Below are 24,461 nucleotides of genomic sequence, written 5' to 3'. Positions count from 1 at the left end.
CCTATCCTGGATCTATCTATTCTCAACACCTTTCTGGTGGTTCCAAAATTCAAAATGCTTACACTGCAACAGCTTCTTTCTATGCCAGCCATGGGTGCCTGGTTAGTCACCCTAGACTTAAAAGAAGCTTATCTGCACATCTCCATAAGGGAGTCTTGCAGGAAATATCTACATTTCAGGGCAGGCTGTATGCACTGTCAGTTCTCTGCACTTCCCTTTGGCTTATCTACTGCGCCCAGAGTATTCACAAAATGCCTGGCTCCAGCCATTCCATACTGCAGGCAGAGAAATATTCAAATCTAGCCATACTTGGATGATTGCCTGATTCAGGTGGACAGTCAGGAATTGCTACTTCAGCACCTGGCATTTGTAAAAGGACTTCTAACTTCACTGGGATACACCAACAACGAAAAGAAATCACAACTGGTGCCCAGCCAACAAATTGTATTCCTGGGAGCAAGCTTGAACACAACTTCCCAGATGGCATTCCTCACTCCAGAAAAGCAGGTCCATTTACAAACTGTTTCAAACTAATGGCCAACAAAACCCAGCTATCTGCAAGGAAAATACTGCAAGCCCTAGGGTTCATGGCCTCATGCATTCTACTAATTCCATGTGCAAGACTGCATATGAGGAAATTTCACTGGTACTTAAAAAGTCTCTGTTATCAACATTCTCAGGACCTGGAAACAGTGATTCCTATAGCTTGTCTAAGGGCAGAGTTCCTTTGGTGGGCAGAAGCATGCAACCACAACAAGGGACTTCCTTTCACTCAACCCTTCGCCGCCCAAACCCCGACAACAGATGCATCAGACTATGCATGGGGGGCTCACATGGCAGGCAATTGCATTCAAGGCAAATGTAGCCCAGAAATAATTCCCCTGCATGTCAGTCAAAAAGAGATGCTAGCTGTACAGAATGCTATGACAGTCTTCAAATACCTTATCCTTCCAGGACAGCTCCTGATAAATACAGACAACACACAGTTATGTGGTACATAAACAAGCAGGGCGGAACTCATTTCTACCCACTCTCCAGGTTAGCCATAGCTCTGTGGAACACATCCAAGTGCACCTACAATTCCTGCCAGGCAAGCATATTTCACTGGACCCTCACGAGTGGAAACTGAAACTCAACTCATTCAAACATCTAACCCAGAGGTGGGGAACACTTGAGGTGGTCCTTTTTGCCTCCCCCCAAAATTGCCAGTTGAGCACATTTTGCACTAGGAACCCTCACAGCAGAGCCTGGAAGGTGGATGACCTATCCTTTACATGGAAAAAAACTCTCAATTTATGCCTTTCCTCCTGCCGCTCCTCTCAAGAGTACTACTCAGAATCAAACAGGACAGGCCAAGGACAATCCTTATTGCACCAGACTGGCCACACCAGCACTGGCACCTACTCCTACGTAGTCTGACAGCAGTGCCACCCTGGCACCTACATCACAGACCTTCTCTGCTGTCTCAGCAGGAGGGGCAGATTTTGCATCCACAGCTGCAAACCTTAAACCTTGCAGCCTGGCTTATTCCCTAAATGCACCACCAGCATCCCTCAGCAAACAGGTGCTGGACGTCATGCTTGAAGCCAGAAGGCCTAGTACTAGGAAATCCTATGCTGAAAAGTGGAAAAGATATTGTTCTTGGAGTCAGTCTCAAGGAAAGGACACAGCTGTATCCACCTTACCTCATATCCTTGAATTACCTAGCAGGGCTGCTCCAGAGAGGCCTATCCTTCTCATCCATTAAGATCCATGCCTCTGCCATCTCAGCTTATTATAATACTGAGCCTCCTCTCTTCTCACCCTCTCATCAAACGGTTCCTGAGAGGAGCTATTTAAGGCCCCCTAGGAGAGCTCCCACCTGACCTGGGACCTTAACTTTGTACTGGAGAAGCTCACACTTCCCCCCCCCCCTTTGAACCTACTGCTTCAGTAGAGTTAAAATTCCTCTCTTGGAAAACAGCCTTACTTCTAGCTATTACTTCAGCAAGAAGAGTGTCTGAGTTACAGGCACTAATAGCGGTGGAGCCCTTCATTATTTTCCATGCTGACATGGTTTCCCTCAGGACTAACCCTTCCTTTATGCCCAAGATGGTATCCAGTGTGGCTCTAAACCATTCCATCCATTGCCAACCTTTTTCCCTAATCCTCAGAATAAAGGAAAAAGTATCCTGCACTCCTTGGACATGCACAGACAGCTCAGGTTCTACCTTGACAGAACTAAGTCTTTCAGAAAATCTGACCAGCTGCTACTCAGCTTTGCTGTAGGGACAGAGGGCAAGGCCATTTCAAAGCAAACCATTTCCAAATGGATAGCACACTGCATCCATTTCTGTTACAAGCACCATGGAAAACCTAACCCTCTGGGAATCGGAACTCATTCCACTAGAGCTACTTCAACCTCTACAGCCTTTCTCAGGGGAGTCCCTACCAGGGACAATCCTGGAAGCTGCAACCTGGAGTTTTGTACACACCTTCATCAAGCATTACCACTTACTATTTTATCTAAATCCAGAGCTGGATTTGCTACAGCAGGCTTACAAGGCATGCTAGCCAGCCCTAACACCTCTTGACTGCCTCCACCCTTCCTCAGCTTTGGGAATCAACCCAAGTGTGATGACTGCAACAGTGAAACACGAAGAACATAGTACAATTGTGTACACTTACATAAGTATAGATGTTCATGTGTATTCACTGTTGCAGTCCTGGTTTCCCTCCCTCCATCCCCCTGGATTTCTGTATCCTTTCTACCTATCCTCTTTATGGCCATCTTTTATGGCAGGGGTATTTACTTTTTACTGGAGGTGTTCCACACCAAGTAATAGCTTCCTATTTTGGGGGCTCCTGACATCTGGGGCAAGAAAAACTGATGTAATGGCGTTGGCTATGTTTTATATCCCTGACGACCTGACGTCACGGAAGAGGTGACAGCAACCGATGCAGAAATACCAAGACTCTGGTATTCGGGCCGACTGAGGGCTACTTGCAGGCAGATAACCCAAGCGTGATGACTGCAACAGTGAATACACTCAAATATCTACATTTATGGTAAGTGTACACAACTGTACTTTCTGGCCATTCAGTCTCAGCATTATGGGACTTACCAAAGTGGGTTCCAACATTTCAAATGGTTATAGAAACATACAGTACTGGTGCAGGACATAATGTTACAACATGCACTCTCATAGGTCATACACACCTCCAAATGGTAGCTTTAGAGAGTAGCTGAACTGGAGTGAAAGCAAAAATAATCTCAGTCCTAGACACTCCAACCCTCCAAGGAGTGTCCCGGCATAATTCAGCTACTGCGGTAAGAGTGTAACTTAACTTTTGTTTGTTATGCATTGTTTTTCCATTTTTCTGGATGTCTGAGTGGGTATATTTTGTGGAACTTGTCTTATATTTCCTAAGTTACTTTTATTCTATCAGGCCCTTACCATATATCTGTGATAATTATGTTCCATTTCTAGGATAGCTGGAAGTAGTAGCACTGTTATATAAAATACTTGTTCTATATTACCTACACAGCAGCTGTGGTCCTTGTTGTCTCGCTCTCTTTTTTGGGATATAGACTTTAAATTCAAGTTTATTAACCAAGTAACTCTACTTAGGTAATGTAAATGAACAAGGAGGCCGTGGATTTAAAAAAAAAAAAAAAAAGATACAGTTGCATTATTATAAATGTAGCCTTCTGGCTGAGAAGCATTAGTAGTAAACAGTAATAGAAGCCACATGTCAGTGAGTATTACACATTATTGTCGTCATAGTCTACAGTGTGTTGAATCTCCAGTTGTTTCATTTTACTGTTTTTTCTTTTTAGTTTATCATTATCAGGTCCTATGGCTGCCTATGTGAATCCACATGGATATGTGCATGAAACTCTTACTGTGTACAAAACTAGTAATTTAAGCCTTATCGGTCGTTCTTCTACACAGCACAGTTGGTTTCCTGGGTAAGGATTCTTCATTAAACATGCTTTACTTAAGTGACTATCTTTTGTTGTCCTGAGTATGTATAAATGGGTTTCCTTAAGTTCCTAAGCTATACTTGGAGGTACTGAATCAACAGTGTGTGTGTGTGTGTGTGTGTGTGTGTGTGTGTGTGTGTGTGTGTGTGTGTGTGTGTGTGTGTGTGTGTGTGTGTGTGTGTGTGTGTGTGTGTGTGTATGTATGTGTATGTGTACCATTATCTATGTTCCAAATTGTCATATGATTGAATAATTTTGTATGTGTAGAGAAAACACAAATGATTTTGAAAGTCAAACTTTTTCATTTGTATGTGTTCAGACAAATCCAGATTAAGATGTACATTTAAAATAAAATAATCTACTGTCTGACAGTGAACGATGTATTAAAACAATCTATTGCTCACTGAACATTTCACAAAACCATTTTATTTAACACCAAGTTAGCTCTCTCATCCTGCAACTTCAAACTATCTGATGATATGACAAAAGTAGTTAGCATTGTTTTAGTTGCAGGAGATTTTTTTTTTATTTCTTATACATAATATATAGTTAAATTCTGCAGTTTGTGATGCTCGAAATACAGGTATAACAATTAATATAACAGAATCATTGTACATATCCAAAGATTATGATTACAGTGTGACCAGCACAGTGGTGCACAGTTAACTTTTTTTGCATCATACCACTGGGTTCTGTGTTTTGGTTCCTGGCCGGCATTATGTCTTTGCAAAGTCTGCATACCCTGCTGTGTCTGTGTGTTTTTCATTGGATGTTGTGGTTTCTTTCAACATCCCAGAAGATAATCCATATATAAACTGGTGGGTCAACAAGTTGTCTGTAGGTTTGTGCATGCCTCCATCCAGCAATGGACTGACATCACATCCAGAATTAATTCTCTACTGTGCATCATTTGAGTGGCAAGATAATCTCTGGATGTCCTTCTCTGTATCACTGTTGCAGTATTCTATACAGAAGGGATGTCCTGCCCTGGGCAGCCCCTCGCTCAGCCAGTATAAATAAGCTTAAAAAGAGATCTTGTTTGCGCCTTACTTCATGTTTATGCTTCCCGCATAGAATGTAGGGCATAAAAGGGACATACAGACATAACTACCTAGAACTTCTTTTGCCACCAGTTTGAACGCCATTTTTGCCAGTTGGTTTGAACGCTTTGTTGTTGTAATTAATATTTAGCCAGATAAGTGCCCCATTGGGGTTATTTTTATTTTACTGTCTTGGTCTTGTATTTTATATCACTACGTAGAGTTCATGTCATCCAAGAGGGTAAAAAATATGATTGTGGGAGGCAGATTCCACATAAGGATCATTATGAAGTGTGTCCTTTTTGTTTGGGCATGTCACATAACCATACCTCTTGTAGTATCTATAACAAATTTCTGCCTAAGACACTCAAAAGCCATTTGTCTTCTCTGGCCATTTATCTTGAAAACCAGTGGCTTAGACAGCCTAGGGTACTATGGCAGAATCCTTTAACCCTGAGATACTCCTGCTAAGGTAAGAAGAAGGCCAAGAGGTCATGGCTGGATTCTTTAGCTGTCCAGCCTCCAGTGGACATCATTCTAGAAGCAAGAAATAGCTTTGTAGGTTGTTCAGTGTTTACTTTGCATTCCTCTGCTGCGACCCCGCCAGAGGCCAGTATGGATCTGTTTTTTCATGCATCCTCTGAGGCTTTGCAGGCATCTGCTCGGGTGTTGAGGGGGAACCATGGTTGATTATCTCAGAAGGTCCTAGAGGGAATCCACAAATATTGGTCAGGGAGGAAGTTCTGGGGTCTCTTCTGTAATCTCTCCAGGGGTTGGAACCTCTGGCATTTGTTAAGGCTGATATCCCTTTTAAGAAAAGACAAAACCTGATGCATGTTTCGTTCTGTCGTATGGATAATCAAAGGGAATGGCAAGAGTTTACTCGGGGCTTGTTCTCTGCCATAATGGCCCTAGAGCCTCCTCAAGGGGTTTCAGTACCCATTCCTTTTTGGACCTCCACCCCTTCTAAATTATTTAGGGAACCAGATTTCTTGGATGTGGATTCCCTATCTAGGGAGGGGTCTTTGCCATATTCTTCACAGATGCCTTCATCTTTGGCTTATGGCCCTGATGAAGAGGAGTCATTTAACCCTGAGTCTCTTTTTGAGAAATTGTCCTTTGGGGACTCAATTGCTAGGATGATTGAGTTCTTTAAGTGGTATTCTTCTCAAGTGTTTCATATTCAGAGAAGATTTTATGAGTTGCTTCAGATGGGTACCCCTAAACCATCAGCAGTTCCTCCTACATTGGCTGCCTTGTTAGATACTTTCATTGCTGATTCCTAATCTCCTGACTCTTAGCCTCCTGCTCCTAAGAAACCTGACAGGTTCCATAAGGTTACTGAGGATTGTCTATTTTTATTTAAATGTCCTTCTGCTGTGGTGTCAGTCTCTTCTGACAAACCTTCTAAATGTTTGCCCTCTTCCAAACGTTTGCCTTCTGATAAGAATAGCAGGGCAATGGAGAGGATTAGGTTCATAGGTAAGTACTAGGCTGTCGGCCTTAGGGCCTAGCCAAACGAGTTCCCTGGCTTTCACCACCCAAGAAAATTATTATCTTGTGCCCCTGTCAAGCAAAGCCACAGCAGTGATTCCCGGGGTGAATTTGCTATTACCCATCCACTTGTCAAGATTTCTCTTAAAGAGGGCTAATGAGCTATGCTTGACATGAATGGGCAGCCTATTCCAGAGCAGGGGAAGTCTCTGGGACAGGAATCTATCCCTCCAGCATGTATTGTTTATTGTGGTGACAAGGTTTAGATCCCTGGAGCATGTGGCTCGGAGAGATTGGGGTTTCTTTAAGTGTAGCATGTCCATCAGGTCTGGGTTAGACATGGCTTTGTACATTAGGCAGAGGTTGCCTCGGAGTAGGCGATATGCGACAGACTAGAGCTGGAGATTTTTTGAGACAGTCGGCGTATGGCATTTGTTTGAGGCCGGTAATCCTCTTAGTGAGGTTTTTCTGTGGCATTTCCAGCTGTTGCAGATGTCTTGCGAGGTACATGTCAAATGGGGCATTGTACACTATGATGGGCCTAATAAGGGATGAGTAGAGAGGAACAATGACCTCTCTTTCTGGAGGAGAACCCCTTTGTGATGAGGTGTGCCATGTGGAAAGATTTCCTGACTACTGTGGCGACATGATTATCAAAGGAGAGTCTACTATCCACCTGTGTCCCAAGGTCTCTTATCGCACTTTCGGTGTTTAGTAGGCTACCGCTTATGTGGTAGTTCATGGTACGGTATTTTTACCAAAGGGGATGACAGTGCACTTCTTGGCATTGAGCTTTAGGCCATGACTTTGACACCAAGCATCAGTCTCAGTGAGGTCTCTTTGTAGAATGTCCACATCCTTAGGTGAATCAGTTATGGCTCCTACTTTGCAGTCGCCTGTGAATTTCATTAGCCAGAGACCAGTTGTATTTGCCTGGACTTCAGAGCAGTAGATACCGAACAGGAGGGGACCCAGGACCGAACCTTGTGGTACTCTGCTTGTCACTGGTCTGAAGTTGGATTTGGAGTCGGCTACTTTCACTGTGTGGGTTTTGTCAGTGAGCCAGCTGGCCACCCATCTTGTGACATAGGGATTTATACCTAGTCCAGTGAGTTTATCTATAATACCAAAGTGTTTGATGGTGTCAAAAGCCTTGGTGAGGTCAAGATAGGCTGTGTGCACTATCTTACCCTCGTCTACGACTTTAGTGACTGCTTTGAAGAAGTCAGTCAGGTTTAGGAGGCATGATCTACCCTTTAGAAACCCAAACTAAGTGGGGTCCAGAGTTTGGAGGTTACCTTTTTTGTCTTTGTTTATAATCTCTAGGATGATGTGTTCCATGGCCTTGCAGACCAAGCTTATCAGGCTAATGGGGCGGTAGTTCCCGGGGACTTTGGTGGAACCCCCTTTGTGGAGTGGGATAACTGTGACTGTGTGCCACTCCTAAGGCACAAAGCCTGAAGTGAGGTTATGGTTGAACATGGTACTTAGGTGGGGTGCCAGTTCGTTCTGTAGTTCATGCAGAATGCAGCCTGGGATGTTGCCTGGTCCCATAGATGCTGTGTTCTTGGCTTTGGAGAATGCGGTCTTCACCTGTGCTGCCGTGATTTCAGGGGGATGTTCATCGTGCATACAGTCATAACAGATGGGGTTATCCTGCCGTCAGGCGGGCCCTTGGTCGGCCGAATTCCAAAGTCTAGGTCCGGCGTCAGTTGTCGTCGCTTCCTCCCTGACGCCAGTGCGGCAGGGGTATAAAAGAGGCAGCTGATGCCATTTTCTTCGGTCTTTCTTTATGCGCGGTGCCCGAAGCAGAAGCAGTTCGCAAGTGCCGGTCGGCCAGCTCCTGAGATTTACGAAAGTATTTCAGCCGAAGTCTTCTTGAAAGCTAAGTACCCGCTAGGGAAACTTTTCTTGCCTCAGACCGATGTCAGACAAAGTTAATAATTGTATTTCATGTGGGAAGCAAATACCGCATAAGGATTTCCACTCTTACTGTATACCTTGCTTAGGCCCAGACCACGACGTCTCGGCCTGCCGTTTTTGTGCTAGATTCAACAAATGTACTATTAAGCGTCGGGCGGAGTTCGCCCTTCACTTTTTTGGCAAAAAATGTAATTATATTATGTCATCGGATACTCTGACTCCAGTTTTGAACAAAAAATGCAAAGATAAGGACCGGCATACGAGGTCCGCACCACCTACTGATACCACGCTAAGGCCGACTACCGGTTCTCCGGTACTCAGCGAGGCGCCTACGCAGCCCCTGAGTACCGATGACAATGCATTACCGGTGTCTTCAGTACCCGAGGTCGCAGACTCCTCGGCCCCCATTCCTACTACAGATACCGACGCCACTCCTGGCGGGGAAACTCAGAATTTAGACAGGCCTGCCATTTCTCAAGGGGTCTTCAGGCCTTCCTCCTTCTCTGTTAAAGCCTTCACTAAATCTAAAACAGCCATGAAAACCAAAAAAACAGGTTCCTCAGACACCCGCTCAAGGCACCATGCCTATAAAGCAGATGCTTAAAATGGCTGAGGATTTGATTACTCTTATCAGGGGTTCTCAACCCCCCTCTGACAAAAGGCCTAGATTAGAGGAAGACTACCCTTCCTCAGATCAAGCTTCTATTACCTCAAAACTATCTGAGGACCAGGATTGTGCCTATTCTCCATTCAAAGACTCTGATGCAGAGGAGTCTATTCCCTCGGTCTCCCCCCCCTGAGGACTTCTCTTTTGGGGAAACCCTGCATACATTGAGGGAACACTTTCACTGGGAAGGCCAAGATTACTCAGATTCCAAGAAAAGGCTCAGGGAATTTCTTCTGCTTCCCCAGCATAGGCCTCTAGCTATCCCTCCTGTTTTAGATATATTGGATGATGTGTACACAGAAGCCAGCCTTAATCCTGATTCTTTGCCTCCAGCTCCTGTTAAACCAGACAGGTATTACTGGGTTCCTGATTCTCACCAGTTCCTATATAAAAGCCATACTGCTGACCCAGAAACTATTTCACAGGGTCCCAAGGTAATTAAGGCCTCTACTGCTAAAAACCCATTACCTTCAGAGAGAGATTCCAGATCTTTAGAAAGGTGGGGGAAAAAGGTTTACACCTCGGCCACTTTAACCATGAGGGCATTAGACTGTCAGTTCCATATGTTAAAGTATCAACAGTTTTTGATATCTCAGCTGAAAAGCAAAATGACACAACCAGAACAACCAGATTTAAAAGAGTTGCAGGATTTGTTACATGGTGCAGAGCAAGTGGGTAAACATACCTTGCAGTGTGGTTTTGATGCTTTAGAGGCCTCATGTAGAGCTGCGGTTATGGGGTCTGTTATACGTAGGCATGCTTGGCTCAAAGAGCAAACCTTACCAGATCATGTCAAAACTAAATTATTAGATGCACCTCTTCAAAAAGATGTATTGTTTGGTGTTAAAGCAGAGGAGGTGCTAAAGAAAATGGAGGAAAAAGCGAAATCAATGCAAACAGTGAAAGATTTCCTGCAGGTACAGCCTCCACGTTTCAGCAGAAACTGGCCTTCACAAATTGTTCCTTTCCAGCCACGGACAGACCTCAAAGGGGCAGATACAGGCGTCCAAGGGGTAGAGGGCAACCTCAAGGATCTTTCAGAGCCAGACAGTGGCAAGCACCAACCCCAAGAGGTGGAGAAGATAGATCACAGTCTTTCAGAAAACAGACACAATGACTTCCCCCTACACCTGCCAAGCAAAGCTTTAATGGCAGCACCTTTGGGTGGAAAACTGACATTATTCTCAAATATTTGGCATATTGTTACAAAAGACAAATGGATTCTGGACATTATAGACAGAGGCTACAGGTTCCACTTTCACACCCTTTCAAAAAAGAGAGGCATGCCAAACCTGCCACAAAATCAAAGGGCAGAGGCACAAAAACAAATTTCAGCTCTCATGGAAATGAAAGCAATTCAAGAGGTACCTGCAAAAGAACAAGGTCAAGGGTTTTATTCCAGACTATTCCTGGTACCAAGGAAAGACAAAGATTGGAGACCTATCCATCCTAAACGCATTTCTACAGGTGCCAAAATTCAAGATGCTCACATGCCCAGCCTGGGAAGAAGCTGCTGTAAAGGAGTCTTGGCTGGTAACAGTGGACCTCAAGGAGGCATACCTGCATGTCCCTATCAGACAAGATTGCAGAAGATACCTCAGATTTCTTGCAGGTTCAACCCATTACCAATTTTCTGCATTGCCCATTGGCTTATCTACTGCGCCCAGAGTGTTTACGAAATGCCTGGCATCAGTAATCGCCTTCTGCAGACTACAAGGGATACAAATCTACCCATTTCTGGACGACTGCCTGATCCAAGCGGACAGCAAGGACATACTACTGCAGCACCTGGCGTTTGTAATAAAACTGTTGAACTGCCTGGGATACACAGCCAACAAAAATAAATCAAAACTAATACCCTCTCAACAAATAATTTTCCTGGGTGCCAACGTGGATACAACCACCCAGATGGCCTACCTCACGCCAGACAAGCAAGGGCAACTGTCTCAATACTTCAGAAAAATGGCAACTTACACCAGGCTAACTGCAAGGAAAGTCTTGCAGGCTCTGGGATTCATGGCATCTTGCATCCTACTTATCCCATGTGCAAAGCTGCATATGAGGAAACTTCAATGGTACCTAAAAAACTTATGGTCTCAACACAGCCACAGCTTGGGAGCAGTTATACCACTCATTTCATGCCTTCAAAAGGAATTTATGTGGTGGGCTCAAGCTTGCCAAAGAAACACAGGACTTCCTTTCTGTGTACCTCAAGCAACTCAAATCATCACAACAGACGCCTCAGACTACGCATGGGGAGCACACATGACAAATCAGTGCATTCAGGGAAAATGGGCACGAAAAGAGAAGCTCCTTCACATCAACCAAAAGGAAATGCTAGCCGTGCAAAAGGCTATTATGACCTTCAAAGTCCTACTGCATCCAGGCCAGCTATTAATAAGGACAGACAACACCACAGTGATGTGGTACATAAACAAACAGGGGGGAACTCATTCATACCCCCTGTGCAGGCATGCCATGACCCTGTGGAACACAGCACTGGAATTGAAAATTCAACTACAGGCACAATACCTGCCAGGGAAGGAAAACACACTGGCAGACAACCTAAGCAGAAATATGACAGATCCACACAAATGGAAGTTGCATCCTCAAATGTTCACAAAGATAACTCCAGCATGGGGGCAGGCAGACATAGATCTCTTTGCTACCCACAGAAATTGCCAGTTGAAAAAATTTTGTTCAAGGACCTATCATCCACAGGCCTGGAAAGTGGACGCACTTTCCTTCAATTGGGCAACATTGACAGTCTATGCCTTCCCGCCTCTTCCTCTGCTGCCCAAAGTTCTATTAAAAGCCAGAGCAGAGAGGCCGAAAATGATTCTCATTGCTCCAGACTGGCCAAGGCAACACTGGTATCCACTCCTGAAGAGCCTGACACATTCCCCACCATGGATCCTACCTCTAGTCCCTCTTCTGTTGTCCCAGCACAACTACAAAACTCTTCACAGCCATCTCAAAACTCTAAATCTAGCTGCATGGAGAATTCCTTGATTTCCCAACAGTTTCTACTCTGCAAGGAGGTGCAGGATGTCATCTTGGAGGCCAGAAGACCTTCTACTAGAAAGGCCTACTGCGCCAAATGGAAACGATTTTGTGCCTGGAATCAAAAGAAGGGACAGAATCCTTGGGTAATAAATATACCTCAAATTTTACAGTACCTAGCTGAGATGTTAAACAATGGACTTTCCTTCTCCTCCATCAAGATCCACGCTTCAGCCATTTCTGCACAATACAACACAGATCCTCCTTTATTCTCTCATCCTCTCTTAAGGCAGTTCCTCAGAGGGGCAAAGAATATAAAACCCCCAAGGAAACTACCAGTCCCTGCTTGGGACCTCAACTTCATATTGGAAAAGCTGACCCTTCCTCCCTTCGAGCCAGCTTCTTCATCAGAGTTACAGTACTTGTCATGGAAAACAGCCTTTCTTCTGGCTATCACCTCAGCTCACAGGGTTTCAGAGCTACAGGCCCTCATGGCTGTGCAACCATTCATCATTTTCCATCAGGACAGAGTTTCCTTATGAACCAACCCTACCTTTATGCCAAAGGTAGTATCCAGTGTAGCTTTGAATCAGACTATCCACTTACCTACCTTTTATCCTAATCCACAAAACAAAGGGGAGAGACTACTACATTCCTTGGACATTCACAGACAACTTTGTTATTATTTGGACAGGACAAAGCCATTCAGGAAATCTGAGCAACTCTTTGTGTCCTATGCTGCAGGTGCTCAAGGAAAGGCTATTTCCAAGCAGACAATTTCAAAATGGATAGCCCACTGCATACGCTTTTATTACTCATTTCATGGAAAAACTGTGCCTGCATGCATCAGATCCCACTCCACCAGAGCCACAGCTACCTCTGCAGCCTTCCTCAGGGGGGTCCCTACCAAGGATATTTTGGAAGCAGCCACCTGGAGTTCAGTGCACACTTTCTCCAAGCACTATCACCTCCCACTATACTCTAAATCTAGAGCGGGCTTTGCCACAGCAGTCCTGCAGGGCATCCTAGCCCCTCCTAGTTCCACTTAGTGCCTACCACCCTTACTTAGCTTTGGGATTCTATCCATCTGTTATGACTGCAGTTGTATGCACGATGAACATAGTACAGTTTTGTACCTACCATAAATGTAGATGTTCGAGTGCTCATACAGCTGCAGTCCAGGTTACCCTCCCTCCAAGCCCTCTTAGGACAGGCCTTATGACAAACCCTTTTCAAATAACCTTTTGGGGTACTCTTTTATGGTGTATTTGCTTGCAACTACTGTTTTTGATTTATAAACATTACATTTTTGCATAACATTATGTTTGCCTTCCTTCTGGGGGCACCTGACATCTGGGGCAAGAAAAACTGAAGAAAATGGCGTCGGCTGCCTCTTTTATACCCCTGCCGCACTGACATCAGGGAGGAAGTGACGACAACCGACGCCGGACCTAGACTTTGGAATTCGGCCGACCGAGGACCTGCCTGATGGCAAGATAACCCCATCTGTTATGACTGCAGCTGTATGAGCACTCGAACATCTACATTTATGGTAGGTACAAAACTGTACTTTTGCAATCATATGGGATGGGCCCTTCGGGGGGTGAAGTTAGCACTGAACCTGTCTGCCAGGATGTTGGCAATATCAGTTGGTTCGGTATATGTAATGCCATTGTGCTGTAGTTCAGAGCAGATCTGAGTGTTGTCATTGAGGTTCTTGACATAGCTGTAGAATTGTGGTTGTCTTTAGAATCCAAGGCTATTTTATTTTTGTAACTAGCTTTGGAGGATTTTATGAGGGATCTCAGCTTCTTGCTGTGGCTGACCAGGGAGTTCCTGCAGTCATGGTAATTTACTCTTTGCTGCAACAGTTTCTTCCTTCTGTTGTAGTGCTTGTTTATGGCAGGGGACCACCAGATTGGCTTCCTTTTTCTGGAGAATAGCGTCTTGGTTCTTTTGGGGATGGCACGGTCCATGCAGTTGTGTATGTGCTTATACAGTGCATTTGTATATGATTCAGCAGTCGTGACTTAAGAAGCATGAAGTTGGCTTTGGAAACGTTTTTTACGGTGGTTTCCTTAATGGAGAAGGGGGGACAGGATATGGATGTCTACGGTGATTAGCTTGTGGTCGACTTGACCAGCGAGGAGTTGACCTCTGGCGTGGAGCATCTATTACCCATATTGGTAATGACCAGGTCCAGGATGTTGCTACCCCTTGTAGGGGTATGGACAAACTGGTCCAGGCCGTTGGAATTGATGAATTCCAGAAAACATTGGACAAATGAGGTAGTACATGAGTAGTTTTTTCAGTTAATGGAGGGGTAGTTGAAATCTCCCAAAATTAGGGTATTGGGCTGTATCTTAATATTATCCAGTATATCGAGAAACATGGAGTGGGCGTCCTGGGGCATGGTGGGGGATCTGTAATATGCTACGACCTGGATTGCAGTCGTGCCCAGTGTTAATTGTACTTGGATAATTTTGGAGGCAATATTTTGAACAACTAGCCTGGAGGTGTGAATATCCTTTATGAATATGGGCACGTCTCCTTCTTTAGTATTTTGGTCCGGGTTGGGTGGCCGAAAGGTGTGGTAAGAATTGTAGCCTGGTAATGCAGGGGTGCTCTCTGGAGCTTTAAACTAGGTCTCTGTCACTGCACAGATGTCTATGTTCTCCATCTTAAGGAGATCCTTGAGTGTGTGCATTTTGAGGTTTAGAATTCTAGCATTGAGTAGCATTACCCTTAGATGTCGCTTGTTTATGTCTACTATGGTGGTGCATTTGACATTTGAGCCTTGCCTAAAAAAAGGCACTGTAGGGGCAGTAAGAGCCTGAGCCAGTATCCGGAATCCCATATGTGACAGGTGCAGGCCATCTCTGGCAAAGCATCGTGGCCTGTCGATCATGTCATTCCAGGCAGACAGATACTGGATCCCCTTGGAATGACACCAGAATCTTAGCCAATTGTTGAAGTCAGTCATTTTGTCCTTGTATGTACTGGGGCATCATTCTGGGCGATGGCAGGATGCTACTCAGGGCTAGTGTCATACCTGCTTGGGCCACATGGTCCCAGAGTCCTCCATGTCTCTTTTCATGTAGTCCAGGGAGGTACATCTTAGGTCATTCACTCCAACATGGACAATGACGGAGTCATACTTGTACTTGTTGTGGAGTGACCTGAGTGTGTGCATTATATGTCAGATCCTGGCACTCGACAGGCAGCTGACAGTGACTTTCTCCTTGTTCAGCCTGGTGAGGGGGACGTCAGTGTGCCTGAATATAGAGTCGCCAATGACTAGTGTGCTGGGTACGTTGTTTTTCCTTGTGGGGTGAGGTTGAGTGGCACACTGATTTTGTGGGCTATGTGTCATTTGGGTAGTGTTGGGGGTTGGTGGTTGCATGCGTTTCAATGTTGGGGGTCTCTGTTGCTTGGGCAGATTTTTGTTGAGAACCTCCGTGAATGTAGGTGTGTGTTTTGTATTACTATGTGTGGGTTTGGGAGGTGCAGGTTTCTATGGACTATGTGTTGAGTGCGGTGTGGTGTTAACCTTATCCGCTTGACTGTCTAGTCCAGCCTTAGATTGAGATATCTTGGCTTCCAGTTTGGCTATATAAGTGCATCTCTCACAGGTTGTAGTGTTGGATGGTAGGAGGAGAGGGTTGTCAGTGTACATGAGGCAATTGCTACATTGCCCCAAGATGCCCAGATTCATCAGGTGGACAAGAGAAAACACCAGGAGCTGACCCTTGGACATGCCTGGTTAGTGCTTATTCATTTAAGTACTGGGAGCGGATTTCCTCTTGATTAGTGAGGAAAGTTGAGTGCTGCAGTAATTTGTAGATTATTTAGTGCTTGCAGCAAGAGTTGGACAAGTGCAGAGCACCAGGAGCAGTTATGAGTGCTAAAACTAGAAGACTGGCTCGTTCAAGGGAACAGAAACAGTTTTGAGTGCTAAAACTAGAAGACTGGCTCATTCAAGGGAACAGAAACAGTTGTGAGTGCTAAAACTACAAGACTGGCTAGTTCTAAGGGAAAATCTGAAGAGTAGACTTTCTGGCACTGGGAATAAATGCCACTGCATGGTGCATAAAACCGAGCAAACACGGGTTTTTAAACAGAAAGATGAAAGGAATAGAAGTAGCCCAACATGCCCAATAAAACTACAGATTCTGAGCTGGAACCACTCCTCCAGGTGACAGATAGGCTATTTCAAAGCTCACCGCTCTCACTGATGAGCAGAGAAGCTTCCCTTCCCTCTATCTCAGAAAGGTCTGGGCAACACAGAAACTTACAGACAGTCCAGAATTCAGCAAAATCTGAAAACCGGACTCTACTAGCTCTAGAAAGGCAGGAAATGAGTACAGAGATAGGATTTTTTTGGTTGTTTCTTTTCAAAATTAAGAGCAGATACAAGTAAAATGACACTTTTAAAGCAGAAAAAGGCTGTTACACTTCAGTGTGTAGCCCTGTACAATTAAACAGATGAAAAAACACTTAAAAACAATCAGTTATAATGCAACAATATAAGAATTAAAAAAAACGGTTCAAATAAGTAGCGCAGTTAATAAAAAAACGGCCGGAATAATGCGGCTAACAAAAATAAGCAATAAAGAGCAAAACAGAGGTACTTAATCCACTCAAGGTCTCCCTTTTCTCTCTCTCTGTCACTCTAGGATTCTGCAGGATACCCAGGCAGGCTCTTGCTGAGGTAATACAAGCACAAAAACCGCGCAAACACAGGTTTTTAAACAGAAAGATGAAAGGAATAGAGAAATAGCCCAGAACGGCCAATAAAACTACAGATTCTGAGTGAAACCATTCCTCCAGGTGACAGGCTGCTTCAAAGCTCACCACTCTCACTGATGAACAGAGAAGCTTCCCTCTATTTCAGAAAGGTCTGGGCAACACAGAAACTTACAAACAGCCCAGAATTCAGCAAAATCTGAAAACTGGACTCTACCAGCTCAGAAAGGTGAGAAACGAGTACAGAGATATGACTCTTTTGGGGGGGGGGGTTCAAAAATTAGAGCAGATACAAGTAAAAAAAACACTTTTAAAGCAGGAAAAGGCTATCACACTTGAGTGTGTAGTCCTTTACAATTAAACAGATGAAAAAACACTTAAAAACGATCAATTAAAGTGCAACAATATGAGAATTCAAAAAACAGTTCAAATAAGAACAGAAACCACTCCTCTTGTGGTAGATAGGCTACCTAGTGCTTACCACTCTCACCGACAAGCTAGAAGGCTTCCCTCCAACACAGAAAGGCTTGGGGGACTCAGAATCTTGCAAACAGTCATGGATACAGCAAATCTGTAGCTGGACTAGACTAGTTACAGGAAAGGTGGGAAACAAGCGCAAACGCAGGCTTTTAAACCAGAAAGTTGAGAGAGATGGAAAAACTGCCCAAACGGCCAATAAACTACAATTTCTGGGCCAGAAACCATGCCTCTTGTGGTAGATAAGCTACCTAAGTGCTTACCACTCCCACTGATAAGCTAGAAGGCTTCCCTCCAACACAGGAAGGCTTGGGGGGCTCAGAAGCTTACCAACAGTCCTGGGTACAGCAAATCTGTATCTGGACTAGACTAGTTACAAGAAAGGCGGGAAACAAGTGCAAACTTGGGGGTTTTAAACCAGAAGGTTGAAAGAGATGGAAAAACTGCCCAAACGGCCAATAAACTACAATTTCTGACCCAGAAACCACTTCTCTTGTGGTAGATAGGCTACCTAGTGCTTACCCCTCCCACTGATAAGCTAGAAGGCGTCCGTCCAACACAGAAAGGCTTGGGGGGCTCAGAAGTTTACCAGCAGTCCTGGATACAGCAAATCTGTATCTGGACTAGACTGGCACAGGAAAGGCAGGAAACAAGCTTAGAATTCTTTTCCTTTTTTTTTTTCCAGAAAGCAGCAAAAACAGCACTAAAAACAATTCAAGTGCAGTGCAAGCTAGCACACTTGAGTGTGTAGCAGTATTAAAGCAATACAGTTTAAATAAATGCAATTTATCCAAAATGTAATCTGAACTAAATTCAACTGAACAGTCAAAAAGTGGCAAAAAATGGCAGTAAAGTTTACTGTGCTGCTTCTTTGGCATTTAGGGTATTAATTACCAGACCCACTTGATCAGGTATGCTCAGGCGTCTCAGGTTATCTCTACCCTCCCCGATTCTGATGGGTAATCCTCTGCCATTAGCTTTTTTTTAGGTTCTGCTTTTCAAGTGCCTCACCACTCTATTAAGTGCAGCTATGATGTTGCTTACACCTCTTCTAGGGCTGCGACTTTGTCATTATTCCTGGCTTCGTCTCCATTCTTTTCCTGAGGACATTAAGGCCAAGTTATTGGATGCTTCTTTGGCTAATATTTATCTTTTTGGGACTGCTGTTACAGGTTTAAGTCTCTTCAAGAGAAAGGCAAAGCCTTGCAAGACCATAAACATATTTTTGCCTCTCCTGTCCCTAAGTTCAGGAGGAATTATCCTTCTAGATCTGCTTTTGTTTGCAGACAACCCCGGAAGGTCTCTAAGGGCAGGAAGCATGGGAAGCAGGCCACCTCTGCTAAGGCTTCTCAGATTTCTGTGGCCCAGAAGCCTACTTTATCTGATAAGCTTGCTTCTTTTTGTCAGTTTTCTCCTCCTGCCTTTAGACCAGGCTTCTTTGTCCCTTTGGCTCTCCCTTTATCTTCCAAATTGGTGTCTCATCACTTCAGACTCTTGGGTTCTTTCTGTCATCCACCCAGGTTACTTCATTGCATGGGAATGTCACCATCTTTTTTCTGAGATTCCTCAACCTTCTCTAGAGCAAACTTCCTCATTTTCCAGAGGTTCTAGGGTCCCTGTTGAACCAAGAGACCATTCAACCTGTCTCCCCTTCCTAAATGGGAAGGAGTTTTTATTCCAGGATGTTCCTGTTTCCTCAAAAGAAGGGCACTTGGTGACCTGTTTTGGATCTCTCCCAGCACATCTTTCTTGAGATCCCTTCATTTCAGATGCTTACTCTTCAAATAATGTTTCCTCTTTTATTACCCCAGGCTTTTCTGGTGTCCTTGGATCTGAAAGATGCTTGCCTTCATATCCTTATTCACCCTCTTTTCAGGAAGTTTTTACATTTATCTTGGTCTTCCTCTAATTTTCATGTGTTCTTCGTGTTTCACTGTTGCAGTCATCATGCTTGGGTTATCTGCCTGCAGGTAGCCCTCAGTCAGCCCGAATACCAGAGTCTTGGGATTTCTGCTTCGGATGCTGTCACTTCTTCCATGACATCAGGAGTATAAAACAGGCAGCCAGTGCCATTACATCAGCCTTTCTTGCTGAGAAGGAGCCCGAAGCAGAAGCAGTTCGCAACTGCTGGTCAGCCGCTACCTGAAATTTTCGTTTTTCAAGTTTCAAACCTGAAGTCTTCTAAAGGTAAGTACCCCTTTGGGGATTCTTTTTTCGTGCTCTAACCGATGTTGCAAAAAGTTAACAATTGTCTTGCCTGTGGAAAGCAAATGCCTCACAGAGATTTTCATTCTTACTGCATCACCTGTTTAGGCCCAGACCATGACGTCCCAAGCTGTCGGTTTTGTGCCTTCTTTAATGCCCGAACCATCCATCGGGCTATTTTTGTTACTAAATTCTTTTGCTCTTGTTCTCCGTATTCCGAAATTGCTTCGATAAGCCATCCGACTACCAGTCTTCCAAAAAAGTGTAAAGATGAAGACAAGAGACAGACCGCATAGGTCCAAAACCGCGGATGACGCTTCCGTTAAGCTAGCCGCCAGTCCGCCTGTACTCGGTGAGGTGCCTTTGCAGTCCCTGATGCCCACTTCTACAGATTCGCAGGCCTCTGCTGAGACCCATTCGGAGTCCGGTATGCCGCAAGATGCTTCTTTGACTATGGATCCTGTGGATGTCTCTGCCTTGGATGGGTCTGGAGCTGCTGTGCATGCACTGGCTTCTGAGGGTATATTCTGACCTACCGATGTTTGCATTAAACCGACAGCTTCGTTTTCAGCTAAAACTACCGGGTTTCTCAGGCTCAGAGTACGCACTACGCGTAGAAAACCGACGACCAAAGCACATGCTCAAGCTCCCATGCCACAAAAACAAATGCTTAGAATGGCTGAAGATCTTATCACCCTAATTAGGGAAAGCCAGCCTTCCCCTGCTAAGAGACAAAGGATTGAGTTTCTTTCTGATTCTACAGACCAGGAGTCCGATGACTCTGACCCTTCTGATTACCAGGACATACCCTTATCAACCTTTGAGGATTCAGATGCAGAGGAATCCATTCCCTCTGCCACCCCTCCAGAGGAGTTTTCTTCTGCTGAAACCTTGCATACTTTAAGAAAGCATTTCCGCTGGGAATAGCAGGACTAGCCTCAGTCCAAAATGTGACTCAGAGAATTTTGAGTTGCCTCAGCACAGGCCTCTCGCTATACTCCCTGTCCTGGATGTTGTAGATGATGTCTTCATGGAATCCAGTCTTACTCCAGACACTTTACCACTGGCCCCTACAAAACCTGGCAGGTACTACAGAGTACCTGATTTTCACAAATTTCTCTTTAAGAATCCTACTGCGGATCCAGAGACCATTTCCCATGGACCTAAAGGTATTAAGGCTACTACAGCCAAAAACCCTACTCCTTCAGACAGGGATTCCAGAGCTTTAGATAGATGGGGTCAGAAGGTGTATACCTCTGCAACTCTTGCTATCCGGGGATTGAATTGTCAGTTTCACATGTTAAAGTACCAGCAACATTTTATGGAACTAATTAAACAAAAAATGGTGTTATTTCCAGATTGTGCAGAAAATAAAGATTTACAAGAGTTGATGCATTCTGCAAACCAAGTTAGTAAGCATTCTTTTCAGTGTGGCTTTGATGCCCTAGAAGCATCTTGCAGGCCTGCAGTCACTGGGTCTGTACTGAGAGGGCATACTTGACTGAAGGAACAAACCTTGCCAGACCATGTCAAATCAAAATTATTAGACACTCCTTTAAATCAGGACTGTTTGTTTGGCACCAAAGCAGAAGAGGTTCTTAAAAAGATGGAAGAAAAAGCTAAATCTATGCAAACTGTTAAAGAAGTCTTACAAGTGCAGCCACCTAGATTCAGTAGGCATTGGCCTTCTAAAAACTGGTCCTTTCCAGCCCCTTCCAGGCCTTCTCAGTCCAAAAACAGGGGAACCAGACCACCAAGACTACAGTCTCGGGGTATGTAGAGATCTAAACAATGGAGTGTTCTTACCTCAAAAACAGGGAGTGGTGAGCCACCCCCTTATGGAAAAAGTTCACAATGACTTTTCAGTTGTCTTTCCCAGTCCTGCCCAACTACTTGCACCCCTAGGAGGAAAACTTCCCTTTCATGCCAAAAACTGGATGTCCATTACTCAGGACCGATGGGTTCTAAACATTGTATCCCAGGGGTACAGATTCTATTTCCATTCACTGCTAACCCCAAGCAGGTTTCCAGACCTTCCTCCAAACCAGTGGGCAGAGGCTCAAAAGCAAGTACTTTCCCTGCTCAATATCAGGGCCATTCATCCTGTTCCACTACAACAAGGGTGACAAGGTTTCTACTCCAGACTGTTCCTGGTGCCCACAAAAGAGGGCTCTTGGCACCTTATCCTGGATCTATCAATTTTCAACACTTTTCTGGTGGTCCCAAAATTCAGAATGCTTACCCTGCAACAGCTTCTCCATATGCTAGCCAAGAATGCCTGGTTAGACACCCTAGACTTAAAAGAAGCTTATCTGCACATCCCCATAAGGGAGTCTTGCAGGAAATATCTATGCTTCAGGGCAGGCTCCAGGCTCTGTGCACTATCAGTTCTCTGCACTCACCTTTGGCTTATCTACTGTGCCCAGAGTATTCACAAAGTGCCTGGCTGCAGCCATTGCATACTGCAGGCAGAGAAATATCCAAATTTTCCCATACTTGGATGATTGCCTGATTCAGGCAGACAGTCAGAAATTGCTACTTCAGCACCTGAGATTTGTAAAAAGACTCATATCTTCATTGGGGTAAACCATCAACGAAAAGAAATCACAACTGGTGCTCAGTCAAAAAATTGTATTCCTGGGAGCAAGCTTGAACACAGCTTCCCAGATGGCATTTCTCACTCCAGGAAACGGGTCTATTTGAACAACTACTTTAGACAAATGGCCACAAAAACCTAGCTATCTGCAAGAAAAATACTGCAAGCCCTAGGGTTCATGGCCTCATGCATTCTGCTAATTCCATATGCAGGACTGCATATGAGGAAACTTCTGTGGTACTTAAAAAGTCTTTGGTTCCAACATTCTCAGGACCTGGAAACAGTCATTCTTATCATACCATGTCTAAGGGCAGAGTTCCTTTGGTGGGCAGAAGCATGCAACCACAACAAGGGACTGCCTTTTACTCAACCCCTCGCTGTCCAAATCCTGACTACAGACTATGCATGGGGGGCTTACATGGCAACCTAATGCATTCAGGGCAAGTGGAGCCCAGGCAAATCCTCCTGCACATCAATCAAAAAGAGATGTTAGCTGTAGAGTATGCTCTGATAGCCTTCAAATAACTTATCCTTCCAGGACAGCTGCTGATAAAAACAGACAACACCACAGTTATGTGGTACGTAAACAAGCAAGGAGGAACCCATTCTTACCTGCTCTGCAGGTTAGCCATGGCCCTGTGGAACACAGCCTAGAGCAACCAAGTGCATCTACAAGCTCAATTCCCGCTAGGCAAACAGAATTCACTGGTAGACGACTTAAGCAGAAATCTCCTGGACCCACACAAGTAGAAATTGGAGCCCAACTCCTTCAACCTTCTAATCCCGAGGTGGGGGGCACCAGAGGTGAACTTCTTTGCCTCCCCCGAGAACCACCAGTTGAGCAAATTTTGCACCAGGAACCCTCACAGCAGGGCCTGGAGGGTGGATGCCTTATCCTTCAAATGGGAAAACCTCTCAATTTATACCTTTCCACCTCTGCCCCTCCTCTCAAAGGTACTACTCAAGATCAGACAGGACAGCCCAAGGGCAATTCTTATTGCCCCAGACTGACCACGCTAGTACTAGTATCTGCTCTTATGCAGTCTGACAACAGTGCCACCCTGGCACCTTCATCAGACACCTTCCCTGCTGTCTCAGCAGGAGGGATAGATTTTGCATCCACAGCTGCAAACCCTAAACCTTGCAGCCTGGCTTATCCCCTGAATACTCCACCAGAGCCCTCAGCAAACAGGTGCTGGATGTCATTCTTGAGGCCAGAAGGCTTAGTACTAGGAAATCCTATGCTGAAAAGTGGAAATGATACTGTTCTTGGAATCAGTCTCAAGGAAAGGGAACAACTGTGCCCTCCTTACCTCAATTCCTTGATTACCTAGCAGAACTACTCCACAGAGGCCTATCCTTCTCTTCCATTAAGATTCATGCCTCTGCCATCTCAGCTCATTATAATAATGAGCCACCTCTATTCTCTCACCCTCTCATCAAACAGTTCCTGAGAGGGCTAAAAACTTAGGGCCCCTTAGGAGAGAACCCACCCCTGCCTGGGACCTTAACTTTGTACTGGAAAAGCTTATGCTTCCCCCTTTTGAACCTGCAGCTTCAGCAGTAAATAAATAATAAATAAAATTAAAATTCCTTTCTTGAAAAACAGCCTTGCTTTTAGCCATAACCTCAGCTAGAAGAGTGTCTGAGTTATAGGCACTAATGCCTGTGGAACCCTTCATTATTTTCCATGCTGACAGGGTTTCCTTCAGGACTAACCATTCCTTTATGCCTAAGGTGCTCTCCAGTGTGGCTCTAATCCAAGCCATCCATTTGCCAACCTTCTTCCCTAATCTTCAAAATAAAGGGGAAAGGATCCTGCACTCTTTGGATGTGCACAGACAGCTCAGGTTCTACCTTGACATGACACATGACTAAACCTTTCAGAAAATCTGACCAGCTGCTAGTCAGCTTTGCTACAGGGGCAGAGGGCAAGGCCGTTTCAAAGCAAACCATTTCCAAATGGATAGCACACTGCATCCATTTCTGCTACAAGCACCATGGAAAACCTACCCCACAGGGGATCAGAACACTTTCCACTAGGGCTACTTCCACCTCTACAGCATTTCTCAGAAGAGTCCCTACCAGGGACATTCTGGAAGCTGCAACCTGGAGTTCTGTACACACCTTCACCAAGCATTACCACTTACCTATTTTTTCTAAATCCAGAGCTGGATTTGCTACAGCAGTCTTACAGGGCCTGCTAGCCAGCCCTAACTCCTCTTGACTGCCTCCACCCTTCCTCAGTTTTGGGAATCAACCCAAGTGTGATTACTGCAACAGTGAAACACGAAGAACATAGTACAGTTGTGTATACTTACCATAAATGTAGATGTTCGAGTG

The 24,461-nt window shown here is 44.8% G+C and overlaps 1 protein-coding gene across 2 annotated transcripts in view; it reads left to right on the top strand.

Moving 5' to 3' along the window:
* The window catches only part of CRBN (cereblon), a 945,847-nt gene that overhangs the window by 886,793 nt on the left and 34,593 nt on the right, over positions 1 to 24,461 (top strand). For both annotated transcript variants that reach the window (XM_044082066.1, XM_044082065.1), the window contains one exon: positions 3,821 to 3,952. In XM_044082066.1, coding sequence (XP_043938001.1) covers positions 3,821 to 3,952 — 132 coding nt within the window. The remainder of the gene's footprint in view (positions 1 to 3,820; positions 3,953 to 24,461) is intronic.

The sequence above is a fragment of the Protopterus annectens genome, chromosome 8.part1, assembly GCF_019279795.1.
Source record: "Protopterus annectens isolate FY-2018-M chromosome 8.part1, PAN1.0, whole genome shotgun sequence".
NCBI classification, from domain to species: domain Eukaryota; kingdom Metazoa; phylum Chordata; order Ceratodontiformes; family Protopteridae; genus Protopterus; species Protopterus annectens.
This window is presented reverse-complemented; position numbering and strand designations above follow the sequence as displayed.